The sequence below is a fragment of the Belonocnema kinseyi genome, chromosome 3 (assembly GCF_010883055.1).
Source record: "Belonocnema kinseyi isolate 2016_QV_RU_SX_M_011 chromosome 3, B_treatae_v1, whole genome shotgun sequence".
NCBI lineage: Eukaryota > Metazoa > Arthropoda > Insecta > Hymenoptera > Cynipidae > Belonocnema > Belonocnema kinseyi.
The window spans coordinates 33,371,398-33,387,043 of NC_046659.1; the positions used below are offsets into that span (position 1 = coordinate 33,371,398).

Here is a 15,646-nt window from a genome sequence, read left to right on the forward strand (position 1 = left end):
AAACAGAGCCCCTGTGTTGGGGGATTGGAATTACGGGGCCCTATATGTAATTTTGATTTCTAGCAGTTCCGGAAAATCGTGGCCCCCACGAAAAGTTCGAGCCTAAGGAGAATCTCCTTAGGTATAGATTAGGTTAGAGGCCTTTGGAATCCGACTTCTTGTCTCCATTCACCTACTGCATTAAAATATTTCTATTTCGTGGTTGAATTGTGGTATTTAAAAACCAAAAGTATTTGCCAATACTGTTTTATATGCAAGCCTCCTTAGCGGGAGATTTTGACATACTTTAAATGTCCACACTGCACATTAGTTTATACATAATTTTCTGATAAATCACAAATAATTTCAAACCTCAAATTTTCAATAGTAGAGATCACTGAACTCCAAATAGAAACAACCGTCTATCGGCAGTTATGTTATGAAAACCTACTTAAATCGTCAGAGTATACTTATTATGATATTGAATTTTTTTAAAAAGTGAATAAAAATAAATTAAACCTTTTGAGGACTGAGAGTTAGTATTCGGTATATACTTTCGTTTCATCATTTTCTAAACAAGCGTTCAAATCATTTTTCAAAGCATTGTACGTCGTGTACGTTTTAGGGAGAGTAATAGTATCCGTACATGTACTAAATAAAGGCCTTTGGCTTAACCCCATTGAATCATTAGATTTTAAGTAGATATAATTTGGCATCAGGAACGACCCTGTGATTAAGAACAACGTTTCTAATTTTTCTGTGTCCAGACATCGGACATACATTTTAAAATAGTGATACACATCACTTTCTTCATTACTTAAATTCGGTTCTGTCAACAAACAATTCACTACTTTGACAGCTATAGGGGTTTACATTTCCGAAAGAACTCTGAAATCACACTTTTTCCAAAAAATAGTATGTTTTCAGGAATCACCCCTTGTCGCATTTTTAAAATGAGCCTGTCTGGTTTTTCCACCAATGTCTCGTTTGCAATAACTTTCAATTGTTCTAAAAATGCTTCAGAGGATGGTCTTTCATCGAACCAATTCGACTGAAAAAAATCCAGAATCGTTTCTAACTCCTCTGCGGATAGGGCCGAAAAATTTTTTTGATCTTTTTTAAAAATTTTTCGCAAGTAAGGGTTCACATAATTTCCGAGTTCTTGCAATAAAACGTCTGAATCAATATCCTTGTTTGGATCGCCAATCAACATCAGGGTAATTTTTGATATTTTTGCCGGGAGGGTATTCGTTAATAGCAGCATATGCTGCGAAATGCGTCCAATAATAATAAAGTGATCCTGCTGATGGCATTTGCTCAATTCTAAGTACGGAACTAAGCAATCCTCTCCTTGAAAAAATAAGCCCTGACACTTTATGAAAAATATATTAAATAATTCTTTAGTGAGCCCGCCACCATTGATACCTAGTTCACCTATAAATTTAATCTCTAAGTTTTTATTTACAATTTCCTTATCAGTGTAGAGCTGAAGTAGGTCATGGAGACAATTCTGCCTAGATATTTCGATTGTCGTCCTTTCTGCGTCTTCTTTTAGAGATGGGAACAACAAAGAACTCTCCAAGTTTAAGATTTCTTTTTGATCGACTGAAATAAATGATCGTTTATAAGTATTCATAATAATTTTAAAAGTTGACCATTTTCTATATCAACACGTAAAATGGATACCTGCTGCAGTGTCTTCATCTGCATCCGAATCTTCAAAATCTTCAACCTGTTCAACTGGATGTAAAAAATGCACCCTTCTCGTCCTTTGAACTCGGTCATTTGTCGTAACAATCGCTGAAGTGGAATTTCGAGCTGGTACATGGGATGAGTTGCTGATTGTTATTGTTTGACTAGGTGGTTGGGCATTAATCAGAGGTAAATGAGTAGGAAAATCATTTTTCGGTAAAACAACAATTTTACTCTGTCTGAGTTCCTTCTCCAGCTCTACTCCATCTTCTACATGTGGCAAATATACAATCATTTTTTTCATGTCCAATTTGGCTAACTTGAAGCCACACATTCTTAAGAGATCTTGAATATATCTAGGATGAAGCCTAATTATGCTTTCTTTTATTTCCTCCATTAAGCTATTTCTATCAATTTCTAGCAGCACTTCAGCTTTCCCTATAAAGAGTAAATTATCTTAATTAATCAGAACATTTTTCTGTGAATGATCTATCTGAAATACGACCTTCGAAAGAAATGAGGGTTCAAAATCGCCTTCAAATATAATTGCGTTGCAGAGGAGTCACGTTAGACGTTAAAAATGAAAATTTTGAAAACCCGACGGCGTGCCGCTGATTTTAATGAAACCTTTCGCATTGTGTTCTTATTGTTGTGTAATGAAAAGCTTAAAAAAATATCCCTTTGCTAATTTGTATTTATTAGCTTGAACAAAGTATCCAGAAAAATCGATTTTAAAGTTTAAAAAAATTGAACAAATAAAATCCTACAAAAATGTAACTATTTTGGTGTTAATTCGATTTTTTTTTAAATTAATTTTTCAACTGAAAATGTAGCTGTTCGTGTTTTGGTTAAAAAGGTATCTTTTTTAGTTAAAAATTAACTTCTTTCGTTGAAAATTAAACTATTTTGTTAAAAATTCAAGTGTTTGCTGAAAATTAATTTTGTATACAAATTTGTATACAAATTCATCTATTTTAATCAAGGATCCATTTCTTTCGTTGAAAACACTGAATTGTGTACTAAAAAAGGCATTTTTAATCAAATACATGAACTTTGCATAAAAGAAATTTATTTTCCACCAAGTATAATTTTCTATACAAAAATTAATGTTCAATCATGGTTAAATTTTCGACAAAAAAGATTAATTTTCTTCTCGAAATTGCTTTAAATTATTGACATTCATTGAAAACTCCTTGGAATATTTCGAAACATGCTAAAATATTTTAAGTCCTTTAAAACTCTTGAAATTTTGCAAAACTCTTGAAAATTCCTTAAAATCTTAACAATACCCTAAAATATTTCAAATACTTTAAAATATCATACTCAATTGTTGAAATCAATAGAAAATTCTTTAGAATATATTAAAATATCCTAAATATATCAAATTCTTTAAAATCTCACATTAACACTCAATGATTTCGAAACCTTCAAAATCTTTTGAAACACCTTGACATCTTTTTAAGATTTCTAAAGTACTTTGAAGTATTTTAAACAACCCTGCTATAATTGTTAAAATTCTTTGAAATTCATGAAAATTCCGCTTCGTTTTGCTTTAAATCTTAATTTTCATTTGATTTTTTTTATTTTAGAAATTCCATAACTTTAGTCATTTTTATTTTAAATTAAATAAAAACTTCAATTTTCGATTTTTGTTAGCAAAATTCAAAAAAATCTTTAGGCAATCTTGTAGGGTCTTAAAAAATTAACGTTTTTCTTCTCTTGACTTTTTTCCATACCACGCTCTCTCTGGCTGCAAATGTTCATTTTCGTTTGGTTTTTTGGATTTTGAAAATGCTATAATTTTGGTAATTTTCATTTGATCAAAAAAAGTAATTAAGGAACATTGTTCTTATTTTAGTCAACTATAAAAATATGTCGGAAGAATTTTCAAATATTAAAAAAAAAGTGGACTCAAAAATTTTCAAAATGCTCCAACTTTTTACAATTTCTTCAAAAAAAGCTAACTAACGAACTCGTCCTTTCTTTTCATATGTTTATACGGTGTGCAAAAGAGAAATCCAATCAAATAATTCCTTCAAATGTTAACGTGTTTACATACTACAACGAAAAAACGACAACGAGAGACACCGACGTAAAAACTATTTTTTCTGATTCCGGGTGTCTCGAAACGTTGACATTTAATGGAATCCGCGAAAGTCAATTTTTCACATAAAACCAATAAGGTAAGCTGACCATTACTGGGACAGTTAGGAAAAGCTAACCCACATAAACACAATTTTAAAATGGGGATTTGGAATTTTTTATACAAAAACCGTTATAATATGTGACTAAGACATTATTTGATCTTTTAGAACAAAAAATACATTTATGATTTTATAGTTTATTGTTATAAATCATTTTTTAAGCTAGTCAGATCGCCCATTAGTGGGACGCGCATTTGGGGACATATTCTAAAGTGGGACACCAAAGAAGCAAATACTTGCACAAGGAAAATCAAATGGAGTTTATCCAAATAAAATGGCACAATTTACTAACAATTTATAACAGAATACATCTAAAAGCAGGAATGGATTGCGATAACTGTTTCATTACTTACTCTAAAACAGTTTTTTTAAATAGTTTATTAAAACCTCCAATTCTAATCTCAAATTTTGCCAACTGCTTAGGTAAGCAATTTGATAATAACTCATAAGTTTAATTTTTTAATAAAATTGGTAAGTATGAATAAAAATATAATATTACAGATTAATACTACCTTGATCAAAAAGTTCCCGGAATTTATTTTTAAAATTAAAATTATAAGTTTATTCTTAAATATTGATGTGGTCCCCTTCAAAGTAATTCCCATCGACTGCCGCGCACTTATGCCAGCGCTTGATCCAGCTCTCAAAACATCTTTGATACTCAATTTTCGGTATGCCCATCAGTGCCGTTTTCGCTTTTTGTATTATCTCCGATCGGCTGCTAAAACGCGTTCCGCGAAGTGGTTTTTTCAGTCAATCGAACAAAAAAAGTCACAGGGAGCTAAATCTAGCGAATTTGATGGGTGCGGAATTGTATTAGTTGAATTTTTCTTGAGAAACTCACGGATAATGATGGCATTGTGCGACAACACACACGTTCTTGCAAAATTAAATCCATTGCAAAAATCGAATTTTGCAGAAAAACAGATGCAATAAAAATTGCGTTACATTTACAAATGTCAAGCTAGAAAGCTGAAATTCGCAGGGAATATTGTTAAAAGGTTTGACAACCTACAGAAACAAAAAAATGTGAATCGGACAGCAGGGGGCGCCACACGGTGATGATTCCGGGAACTTTTTGATCAAGGTTGTATGCTCTGGGATGGTACAATGAAAACATCATCTGTTTCAATGATGAGTTTTTCATCGATTTCGTCCGATTTCTTGTGTCTCAAACGGATGTTTGAGATTGTGGTACGGAGCTTCCCTTTATATTCAAAAATTATTTTGTCAAACAATTTATCTCTCATCAATCTCATAATCACCACAATTGATTTATTTATTCTCTTAATCTTTTTTCATTCTTCAAATAGTTATTGAAATATCCCAAAATGTCAGTCATTTCCGAGTTTTCACAGTGATTTTGCAAGAAATTTGTTACCATCCTTTCAAAAGCTTTTACATGTCGTTCTTGAAGAATCACTCTTAGTTGTTTATACACAAGTACCTAAAAAAATGAAAAAATATTTTTAAGATTGTGGTTATGCAGTACAGCCTTAAATAATAATAATAATTTAAAAAAAATTAATAATATTAAAATAATTTTCAATTAAAAATGACACTGATTAATTCAATGTTTATCTTTTCTCTGGTTCCCCCATTGTATGAAGACATGCATTGAAATATGCTGCCACCATATCTGACATAAAAGCTTTACATTTTATAACTCCAACTTGTTTTTTTATTTCCGAGAAAAATAAATTGAAAACTTCTTGATCTGAACAGTTCGAAATTAAGAATGCGCAAGGAAATCCCTCTCGGAGTTCATCTATTACCATTACAGTATGAAGTTCAAAATCTTAACTGTTCGTACCATGGGTACCATCCACACATATTATATCCTCTCCATGTTTTTTCAACAATTCTGCCTGTGAATACGTGATAATTATTAAAATAAAGTTTTCATCTTTAAACTGTGGATGATCACTGGATGTGACTCCTTGGGGCTTATGCAAAAGGACACAGTCCCCTTTGTCTTTCATTGAATTCACCCAAGCTTCTACAGTAATAGCGTCATTTTTGTGCCACGTTGGCGAATGTGCAAGGTGATACGAGTTCTCAATATTAAACAAATCTTTCTTTTTGCTAAGGTGAATTCTTCGTAGATTTGAAGCAATTACGGACTCTTTTATTTCGTCTAAAATAGTGTCAAACGGAATTTTCAGGGCGATCTTTTTCGCCAGCTCTTCCCTTTCTTTTCTGCTCAATGACATGTGAACTAATTCAAATGGTTCATATTTATGCCCCACGTGTGTTTTTATAAGCTTCACAGTGCAGTTACCTGAAAAAACGAAAACAGAACTATAATAAACAATTTGTAATTTATCTACACGCAGGAAAATTTTTTAAAAAATTAGAAGAAAGGAAAAATTAATTCTTTGGATTCGGCTGGATTAATACTGTTTTAAAAATTAAAAAATGTGTTGCCTAAAACTAATTTAGTTTAAATTAGAATAACATATTTATTACGGTGAGCTTCGATTGAGTTTAATTAAAAGGTTCGATTAATATCCATAAAAATTAAAATATTTCATTGAGCCGTTTTTGTAAGTCATTTTTTCGTTTTTTGTTAACCATAATTTTTATTTATTTCTAATCTATAAGTTTTTCACATTTTTTACAAAAATTAAGTACATATATTAATAAAAATGTAAAATAAATTAAATAATACAAAAATCATAAATAAAAAATTAATTTTCAACACATAATAATGTTCTTTTAGGTAACAAATCTATTTTATAACTTTATGTATAAATTTTTTTTGTAACTAAACATGGCTTGAGTTAAACTCGTACATATGCGCGCAATAATTCTCTTCTATAATTTGAATTATTGTTATCAACTTTGTACTTGTTCCACATCTTGTCAAAATTACAATAAGCTGCTTCTATTGCTTGTTCTCCATAAAAACCCAAACCTCGTTTTATTTTTGTACAAAATTTTTCGACGTTATAAAAATAACAAAATGTAATTTTGGAGCCATTGAAATATTTAAATCTAAGTAGCTGCTTTTAAATGTATTCATATATTAATCGAAGCTCACTGTGTTATTTTATTGATTCGAGAATATCGTTCGCTTGTAAAAAGAAAATACTGGCTTCTTTCAAGTATAATTAGACAAGTGATTCAGCCTACTTGATTTAATGCAACTTCTTTTGGCGCACTTTTTAAACATTTTTAAAACTCTGAACATTAACTCATAATGTTCGTAATAAAAATCAATCTTTAAGTCATAATGTTTTTTAAAAGTGCATAAGGTATTTGAAAAAGATTCACCCTCAATGTTAATTACTAAGTTTATAGATGCAGGACAAAATGCATTAATATTTCTGCTTCCTTTGAGTTTCAAATGCCTCTTCCTCTGATTATCAAGTGGTAAATACATTCCTGACCGACAGCAAGCATACTTGGTGAACTTATGATCTTTGTATGAAGCCCCCCTACCTGTTTTTCGAAACTGTGTGTTGTATTTTCTGGCTCAATGTTGATATCGTGAAACTTTTAGTATGAGCGAACATTTCGTGGATCGAAGAAGTGACAAACGTTCGGCAAAGAGCACAGGTTTTGGGTTTAAATTTTTTAAACGAGTACACTTTCATGTGTGATTTTAAATGGCCCTTGTAAATAAAACTTGTATTGAAATGGTCACATATATAATTTATTTTCGTGTCAACTTCATTTCATATAATTTCCGTTTTTTTTATTTGTATAAATTGATATATTCGTTTTGATGTTTTCTTTAAAAGTGTAACTTTGAACAGTCACTCCTCGTAAAAATGTTTTTACACACATCACATTTAAACTTTGGTATATTTCACTGGTAATCTAACAAATCACTTCTCACAAAATACTGCAAACATTAGCATAACAATTTCGACGCGTGCACTTTCGTTCATTAAACGTAATGAACAGTACTGAACGTTTATATACTTAAGTCGCTAGCGCTAAGAATAGGAGAGCATATTATTTTACTTAATGATACGTGAAAATCGAAATTATAGTTATTTTCACTTTTTCTTTTCAACTTATATGTATTTTTATGCCCTAAAAGAATTTTCTTTTCCGATAAAAATGCCTGAAAATCTTTTTTCACATAAAAATAAATTAATTCGTGCCGTAACAACTAGTTCAATGGAGAAAACATCACTGTTTTAAACTTCAAAAAGTTTCTGCTAACTGAAGATTTCGTTTTAAAAATCTGAAAAAATCATGAAGACTCATTTTTAAATGTATAACAAGATTTTTGCTATGCATAATGAAAATAAATTTTTTTTATTTTTTCGGCGCATAGAAAAAAGAAGATTTTTGCTATGCATAATCAAAATTTAACAATTTTATTTTTTCGGCGCACCCTAGTATGCATATCTGTTATTTTATTTTAGGTTATGTTATTTCATTATATAATTAAAATAATGGTCACGTAAAGTGAGAATAATGCTTGATATCATACTAATAGGGACATTGGCACATTACTACATTCTTTCAAATGATCCGCGAAGAATTCTCTACGAGATCGAGAAAAGATTCGCACATGTGCATTGCGTTTTGGTGGAAATGATCAGAACGGTTTTTGCGCGCTATAGACTCTAGTTCTTACCAGTGATCCCAGATCTGAAGCGAGACGTGGTCCAATTCTATGCCACGTATATGTCCGTGTGAATATGGTAGGAGACGATATATATGCCTGGGTTGCGCGCGCAACCCATTTCTCCTTTTCTGAATTTGAAAACTCGAAGGTGCACGATTGCCGGTTGGAACACTTCGGCGGTTCTATTTATATCTCTATCTACTTTGAAATGAAATAAAGAGATTAGGATTTTTATATTTCCAGATTTCGATGCTGGGCTGGCGATTCTCATGATTTGAATACTTCACGCGCCTCTTTAATTGGTGTATTTTGAGGTTACGTTACTTCAAGTATAAAATATAAATTATATAAATATTAATACTATTATATATATATAATTAATTAATTAATTATACTATTATAATTATGTTATATTATAATAGTCTTATTTAAATCTTGATCCGCATTTGAAAGAAATTAAAGAAATTGGTGATTTTGGAATTCATCTCGTTTGGATAAAAACTCAATTATTTGATTGAAAAATTAATTATTTTGTTAAAAATGTAACTATTTTGTAAAAAGTCCTCCTTTCTATCAAAAATTCACCTTTTCCGTTGAAAATGTAACAATTTTGTTGAAAATTCGTTTTTTTCCTTGTTCAATTCAATTTTTTATCACAGCTTTTATCTGAAAATTGAACTATTTCATTTTTGGTTAAACTGTATCCTGTAAATTGTATTAGTTAAAACACCAATTATTTGTTAGAAAATTAATTTATTTGTTTTCGATTATGACTTAAAATATTATTTCAGTCTAAAATTTTTTATTTTTATCCATTCAATTTGAAATTTTTTAATTAAAAAAAGAAAATTTCGTTAATTATCAGCAATATTTGACCGTTCATTTAAAACAATAGATTACAAACAACTGTTATAAACTACAAATTTGAACAGAATGGTTCGAAATAGAAAGCCTTGACTTGTTAAATTTGTAATGAGCTGAATATAAAGTTTAAACGCTACAATTTTAATTTAAAAAAAGATTCAAAATTAATTTAAAACTTGGACTTATTTCAAATAATTTGAAAGACGATGTAGATTTGTGCAGGTTGAAAATGTAACTATTTGGTTTAAAGTTTAACTCTTTGATTGAAAACTCATATTTTTCGCTTAAGAAATTCAAGTTTTTGTAAATAATTCGTCTTTTTGACTTTAAAATTAAATAATTTAGTTGAAAATTCATCTATTTTGTTTAAAATTTGTCTTTTCTGTAGATCATTAATTTTCTTGGTCAAAAATTCATCTTATTGATTTACAGTTTAACAACTTTGTTGAAAATTCATTTTTTCTGATAAAAATTATTTTTCTTTATCTGAAAATGTAACTACTCTAGGATTGATTAAAAATTAATCGCTTTTATGTGGAAATTGAACTATTCCATTTTTGGTGAAACTTTATCCTGTACATTGTATTAGTTAAAACACCAATTATTTGATAGAAAATTAATTTATTTTGTTAAAAAGTAAACTTTTGGGTTGAAAATTGATATATTTTGTTAATTAGTTTTTTTTCCTAACATTAAAAAAAACTGCAAAATAAAAAAATTTCCTTAAAATCGTCCTGATTCTTTTTTTTTAATTTTTAAAATCTTTTCAAATGCTCACTTAAAATTAATTTTTCGAAATAAAAAATTATTTTCAATTTCCTTAGCAATTACAACCATTTTTGTTATTCTTTTTAAATATTTTACAATTCTCAAAAAGCTTAATTTTTTTTTAATCTACATAAATCTACATCGTCTTTCAAATTATTTGAAATAATTTCAAGTTTTAAATTAATTTTGAATCTTTTTTTTAATTAAAATTGTAGCGTTTAAACTTTATATTCAGCTCATTACAAATTTAACAAGTCAAGGCTTTCTATTTCGAACCATTCTGTTCAAATTTGTAGTTTATAACAGTTGTTTGTAATGGATTGTTTTAAATTAACTGTAAAATATTGCTGATAATTAACGAAATTTTCTTTTTTTAATTAAAAAATTTCAAATTGAATGGGTTAAAAATAAAAAATTTTAGACTGAAATAATATTTCAAGTCATAATCGAAAACAAATAAATTAATTTTCTAACAAATAATTGATGTTTTAACTAATAAAATTTACAGAATACGGTTTAACCAAACAAGGAAAAAACGAATTTTCAACAAAATTGTTAAATTTTCAAAGGAAAAGCTGAATTTTCGACCAACAAAATTAATGATCTACAAAAAAGACATTTTTTAAACAGAATACATGAATTTTCAACGAAATTATTTAATTTTAAAGTCAAAAAGACGAATTATCTACAAAAAGTTGAATTTCTTAAACGAAAAATATGAGTTTTCAAGCAATGAGATAAACTTTTAATCAAGTAGTTAAATTTTCAAATATAATTATAAAATCTTATTAAAAAAAACGTATTTTTTTACAATGTAGTTCAACTCTTAGTGAAATAATCGACTTTTAAACCCAAGAAGATGTACAGTTCATATTTTAACCAAACAATTGCATTTTTGACCAAAAATTATACATTTTCAACCAAAAAGATAAAATTTCTACTAAAAAAGGTCAATTTAATTTTAATAAATTTTTTAATTTTAAAGTCAAGAAGAGTATTATCTACAAAAAGCTGAATTTTTAACCTAACTTAAAGGCAAATAGTTGAATTTTCAACTATAATTATGAATCCTTGATAAGAAAAAATTAATTTTTTTACTAAGTAGTTCAACTTTAAGTGAATAATCGAATTTTCCACCCAAAAAATTATGACTTTAATTTTTAACAATATAGTTGCATTTACAACAAAACGACTTTGCAACCAAAAAATATTTACAGTTGATAATTCAACCGAAAAATGTAATTTTTAATCAAAAAGTATAAATTTTCCATAAAGTAATTTAATTTCGACAAAGAAAGACGAATTGTTAACAAAATACATGATTTTTTAACCAAAAATGGTATACATTAATTGTCAGTTTCAAAAATGTATTTTCAACGAAAGAGATAAACCTTCAGATAAAAGAAATAAAATTTTTAACAAAGTAGTTGAATTTTTGATAGAAAAGAGGTCTTTTTACAAAATAGTTACATTTTTAACAAAATAATTAATTTTTTTTTTAATAATTGTAAATCACTGTTTCTTACAGCCATCTTGCCTATCGCCCAGTGAGTTGTCTAATTGTGGGAGACAGGGTGAGGAACGAGCATACCAACTATAGAATGTACATCCTGTGCATATTATTTGGCGCCATCTGTCAGATCTCGCCGCGACTAGCATTAAAATTATGTCATGACATAATTTTAATTCGTTGATTAAAATTATGTCACAACATAATTTTAATTCGTTGATTAAAATTATGTCACAACATAATTTTAATTCGTTTCATTTTCATTATACTTTCACATAGTTCAGAAACGAATTAAAATTATGTCACAGCATAATTTTAATGCAATGAAATAATATTAGCATTTGAAATAGTGGAGCAACGAGGAAAAACGATATCAAAGTACAATGAAAATTAAAAGAATTAAAATTATGTTGTGACATAATTTTAATGCAACGAATTAAAGTTAGCATTTGAAATAATGGAGAAACGAGGTGAGCCATGTGAAAGTATAATGAAAATGAAACGAATTAAAATTATGTTACGGCATAATTTTAATGCAACGAATTAAAATTATGTCACAGCATAATTTTAATGCAACGCATTAGAATTACATCTAGACAAAAAAATACTTCTGTGAGGTATAATATTAACGGTGAATAAGAAAAATATGTTTCGTTTTTTTAGATTTCGATAAAGCACAAAAGTAATGCCCTAGAAAATAAATGTACAATTATTAATTATTTAAAACATGTTTATCAACATACTTATAGTTTGGCCACTTTTCAAGTAAGAGGCATAATTTGTTTACGGAATGAACTAAGAATGTCTTTCGATGATCGTTTCCCACCATACTTTGTAAATTTATAATAATTATTAATCATTTAAACAATATTCATAAAAGTATTGAGAGTAAGGGTATTTTTTAATTAGTAAACACATGTGGTTTACGAATTTAACTAGGATTATTTTTGCGATGAATCTTTCCTGAATTATTTGGTAAATTTACAAGAATTATTAATTATTTAAAGAACTTTCATAAAAAAAAGTCGGAATTTGGCTATTTTTCAACGAATAGGGTCAGTTTTTAAAACAAATTTAACTAATAACGTCTTTCCGATTAATTAAAATAATCAAATTTTCATGATTTATTATTTAAACTACTTTCATGAGCAAATTAAGAGTTGGTGCATTTTTTGAAAAATAGGCTTAATTTCTTTACGGAATCAAGAAAGAATGTATTTCCAATTACTTTTTACTATGATACTTTGCAAATTTACGCTAATCATTTATTATTAAAATAAATTACAAAAACAAGTTCAGAACTTAACTGTTTTTTTTTTTTAATTTTGAAACATTTGAACATTTTAAACAAATTAGCTTTTGCAAGAAAATGTATGCACTATATATTTAATAAGAATTAAAAAAGAAATTAAAACTGTATAATGGTAAAAACTTTCATTCTCATTAATTTCAGTAATTATTTCTTTTTATTAATTTCTTCCAGTAATTTCAGACTAGCCTGTATGAATTTTAATACAATTTAATTACAATGAGGCTACAAACGAGTTTATTCGACTTACTCGCACTTGCCTAAACATTTGGCCAGATTAGAGGAAAACTACAGAAAACCACCTTCTGAATTTAGCCGTGTTTTCAAAATTCGAGTTAACAACCCGGTCGTACGTTATAGATGATCACATTGGTCACCCCTCCAAGTGCTAGGGGTGCTCAAAATGGCTTTACATTTGGACTCTTCTCGAGTCGAGATCATTAACCATGTTTTTTTATGAAAATTTGTACGCACCGACATTGCATGTTTTTCCCAAACTTACATAAAAATTATTAGTGTTGCGCAATAATTTATTCTGCAGCTTAAGAGGGTAGCCTTGCGGAGCCGTGTACAAATAAAAGTTATTAAAGCAAAAATGAATATCGCGGTATATTAAATTTCATTTACAAATAAAATAATTGCAAGTAAGTTCGTGGTTCGCGCGCCAAGCGCGCGTATGAACTTCTAGTGTTATAAACAATATCTGATGTAACTAATAATTCGACTGTTTGTAACGCTTTATATTATCGCGAATAGGGTCTATAAAATAAATAAACATTTATAAAGTTGTAGACTGTAAAATATGCCTTTGTGAACTATATCTTTGAAAACAAATGTAATGAATTTAAACTGTTTTCTAATTTTTTTATAAAGATTTTAATAAATTATTTTATCAATATCATTGAAAATTATTGTTAAAAATAATGTGCATTAAAAAACAACGGTTTGATTGTTTATTTGTGCGCATTATCTGTTTAAATTAAAAAATTTCTTGTTGCAATTATGTGCCAATTATTTGCTAAGTGAAGAAAGAAGATTGCGATCTTTAAAAACAATTGTAATGAACTAACAAATTTATATTTTTTATAGCAATTTCGAAAAATTATTTTATTATTATTAGTTAAAACATCATGTGACCAATAATTTACGTCAAACAATGTTTCACGAAAACAGAAAATTACGATCTTTAAAAACAATTGCAATGAATTTGAACGGTTAAAACTATTTTTCATAACATCTTTACTTAATTTATTTATTAATATTATAGGAAACGTATATTATCATAATAATCTACGTAAAAACACAGAAGAAAATTATTTTTTGATTTTTTTGTTTTGACTTTTGAAGTATCATGCAGACATTTTTCGACTCATCTTTGTATGACTTTGCAAATTTATTGTAATTTATTGACCTTTTTGTCAAAAAACTTTATACTTTAAATGGTTTTACGACGATTCTCACCCACAAATATATTATGAACGATAAAGAAATTTTTGAATGTACTTAGATAATTAAAAATTTAATCAGTATCTAACAAAAATTATTTTTGAAATTTTTCAGGTGTTTTTTGTTGACATTTTTTCTCAAGAAATGAAAATTTTTAAAAGCTTGCATCTCGGTAATTTTCTAAAACTTTTCTCTTTTTTAAGTAGAATTATATAAGGTATAATAACTTTAACGTACATTTTAAAAACAATTCAATTATAGTCAAAACTTGTAGATATAAGCAATCCTTTCTGGGAATGAGAGTTAAACAGTAAAATTAATAAATGTCAGTTAATTTTTTATAAGAATAATCTATATTAAAAATTTAATTGAATTATAGGAATTGCAAAAAGTAATTACTGATTTAAAATAAGCAACGTTAGATAATTGAAATAGACGTTTGCAGAATTTATATTTTGCATCGTTTCAAACTAAGTAGTATAATATACTCTATTTATTTTAAGCGTTTTTATTTTAAGTTTTGACTTAAATATTTACTCTGATTAGTTATTTAATAATTACTTGTATAAAATGAATAATATTCTTATTTAATTAATTCTTACATAATTATTAGTATTTTTTATTTCTGCCTATTAAATTATGTTAATATTTAGTTCAATAGAACTAGAACTTTAATGACAAATCGTTTCAAAATTCAATTAGTTAGCAATTCCTACGAAAATTTTGGCACATTCTCTTAAGATGATCAGTGTTTGCATATATTTTTAATACTTTAATTTACACAGCCAAATGAGACAACTGAAAAATACCGAGAAAAAAAATTTCCGATACTACAATATTAATAAAATTTCCGTTAAAACTTCCCGAATTATGAAATTCCTGAATCATAGATAATAAAAAATTGTTGTTTTTTTTTTTAATAAATATTATTTATTTATTGCAAACACAATAATCAAATATCTGTACCAAAGAAATTTTATATCAATGTTTAAACCATATGAAAATTATTAATAATGCGGAATTCAAAAGCACCGGCACTTTTGATTCAAGAATATTTTTTTCTCAGTGTGTAGCAACTTCTTCAGCACTAGCCACTTTCGATTGAAATTTTTCTTAATTTTCAGTCCACTCTGATAATTAGGCTTATATTCTTAGAGAAAGTGGTTTAAAAACATTTGAAATACACCAACAATTCTCAGAACCAGAGACCAGACCTACTATACCCGAAGGTTTTTGCTGCGCTGAATCCGAATCTGACCTCAGAAAAATTCCATCACCCTCAGTTT

General features: G+C 27.9%; 1 protein-coding gene across 1 annotated transcript; it reads right to left on the bottom strand.

The window, feature by feature from the left end:
• Positions 1-838: 838 nt before the first annotated feature.
• Positions 839-5,906, bottom strand: LOC117169765. Its single transcript, XM_033356271.1, has 3 exons — positions 5,689-5,906; positions 1,666-2,109; positions 839-1,584 (listed from the first exon to the last, which is right to left on the bottom strand). Exons 1-3 carry the CDS (start codon positions 5,855-5,857, stop codon positions 839-841), a joined length of 1,359 nt encoding a protein of 452 aa, XP_033212162.1. The 5' UTR covers positions 5,858-5,906.
• Between the last annotated feature and the right edge of the window lie 9,740 nt (positions 5,907-15,646).

What these genes read in the sequence shown, in the direction of transcription:
- LOC117169765 (XM_033356271.1), bottom strand. Translation starts at nt 5,857, where the DNA reads ATGAAAGACAAAGGGGACTGTGTCCTTTTGCATAAGCCCCAAGGAGTC. An exon ending in ATGTGTGGATGGTACCCATG is followed by an intron (nt 2,110 to 5,688) that starts GTACGAACAGTT and finishes TACTCTTTATAG; the next exon opens with GGAAAGCTGAAGTGCTGCTA. An exon ending in AGATGAAGACACTGCAGCAG is followed by an intron (nt 1,585 to 1,665) that starts GTATCCATTTTA and finishes CATTTATTTCAG; the next exon opens with TCGATCAAAAAGAAATCTTA.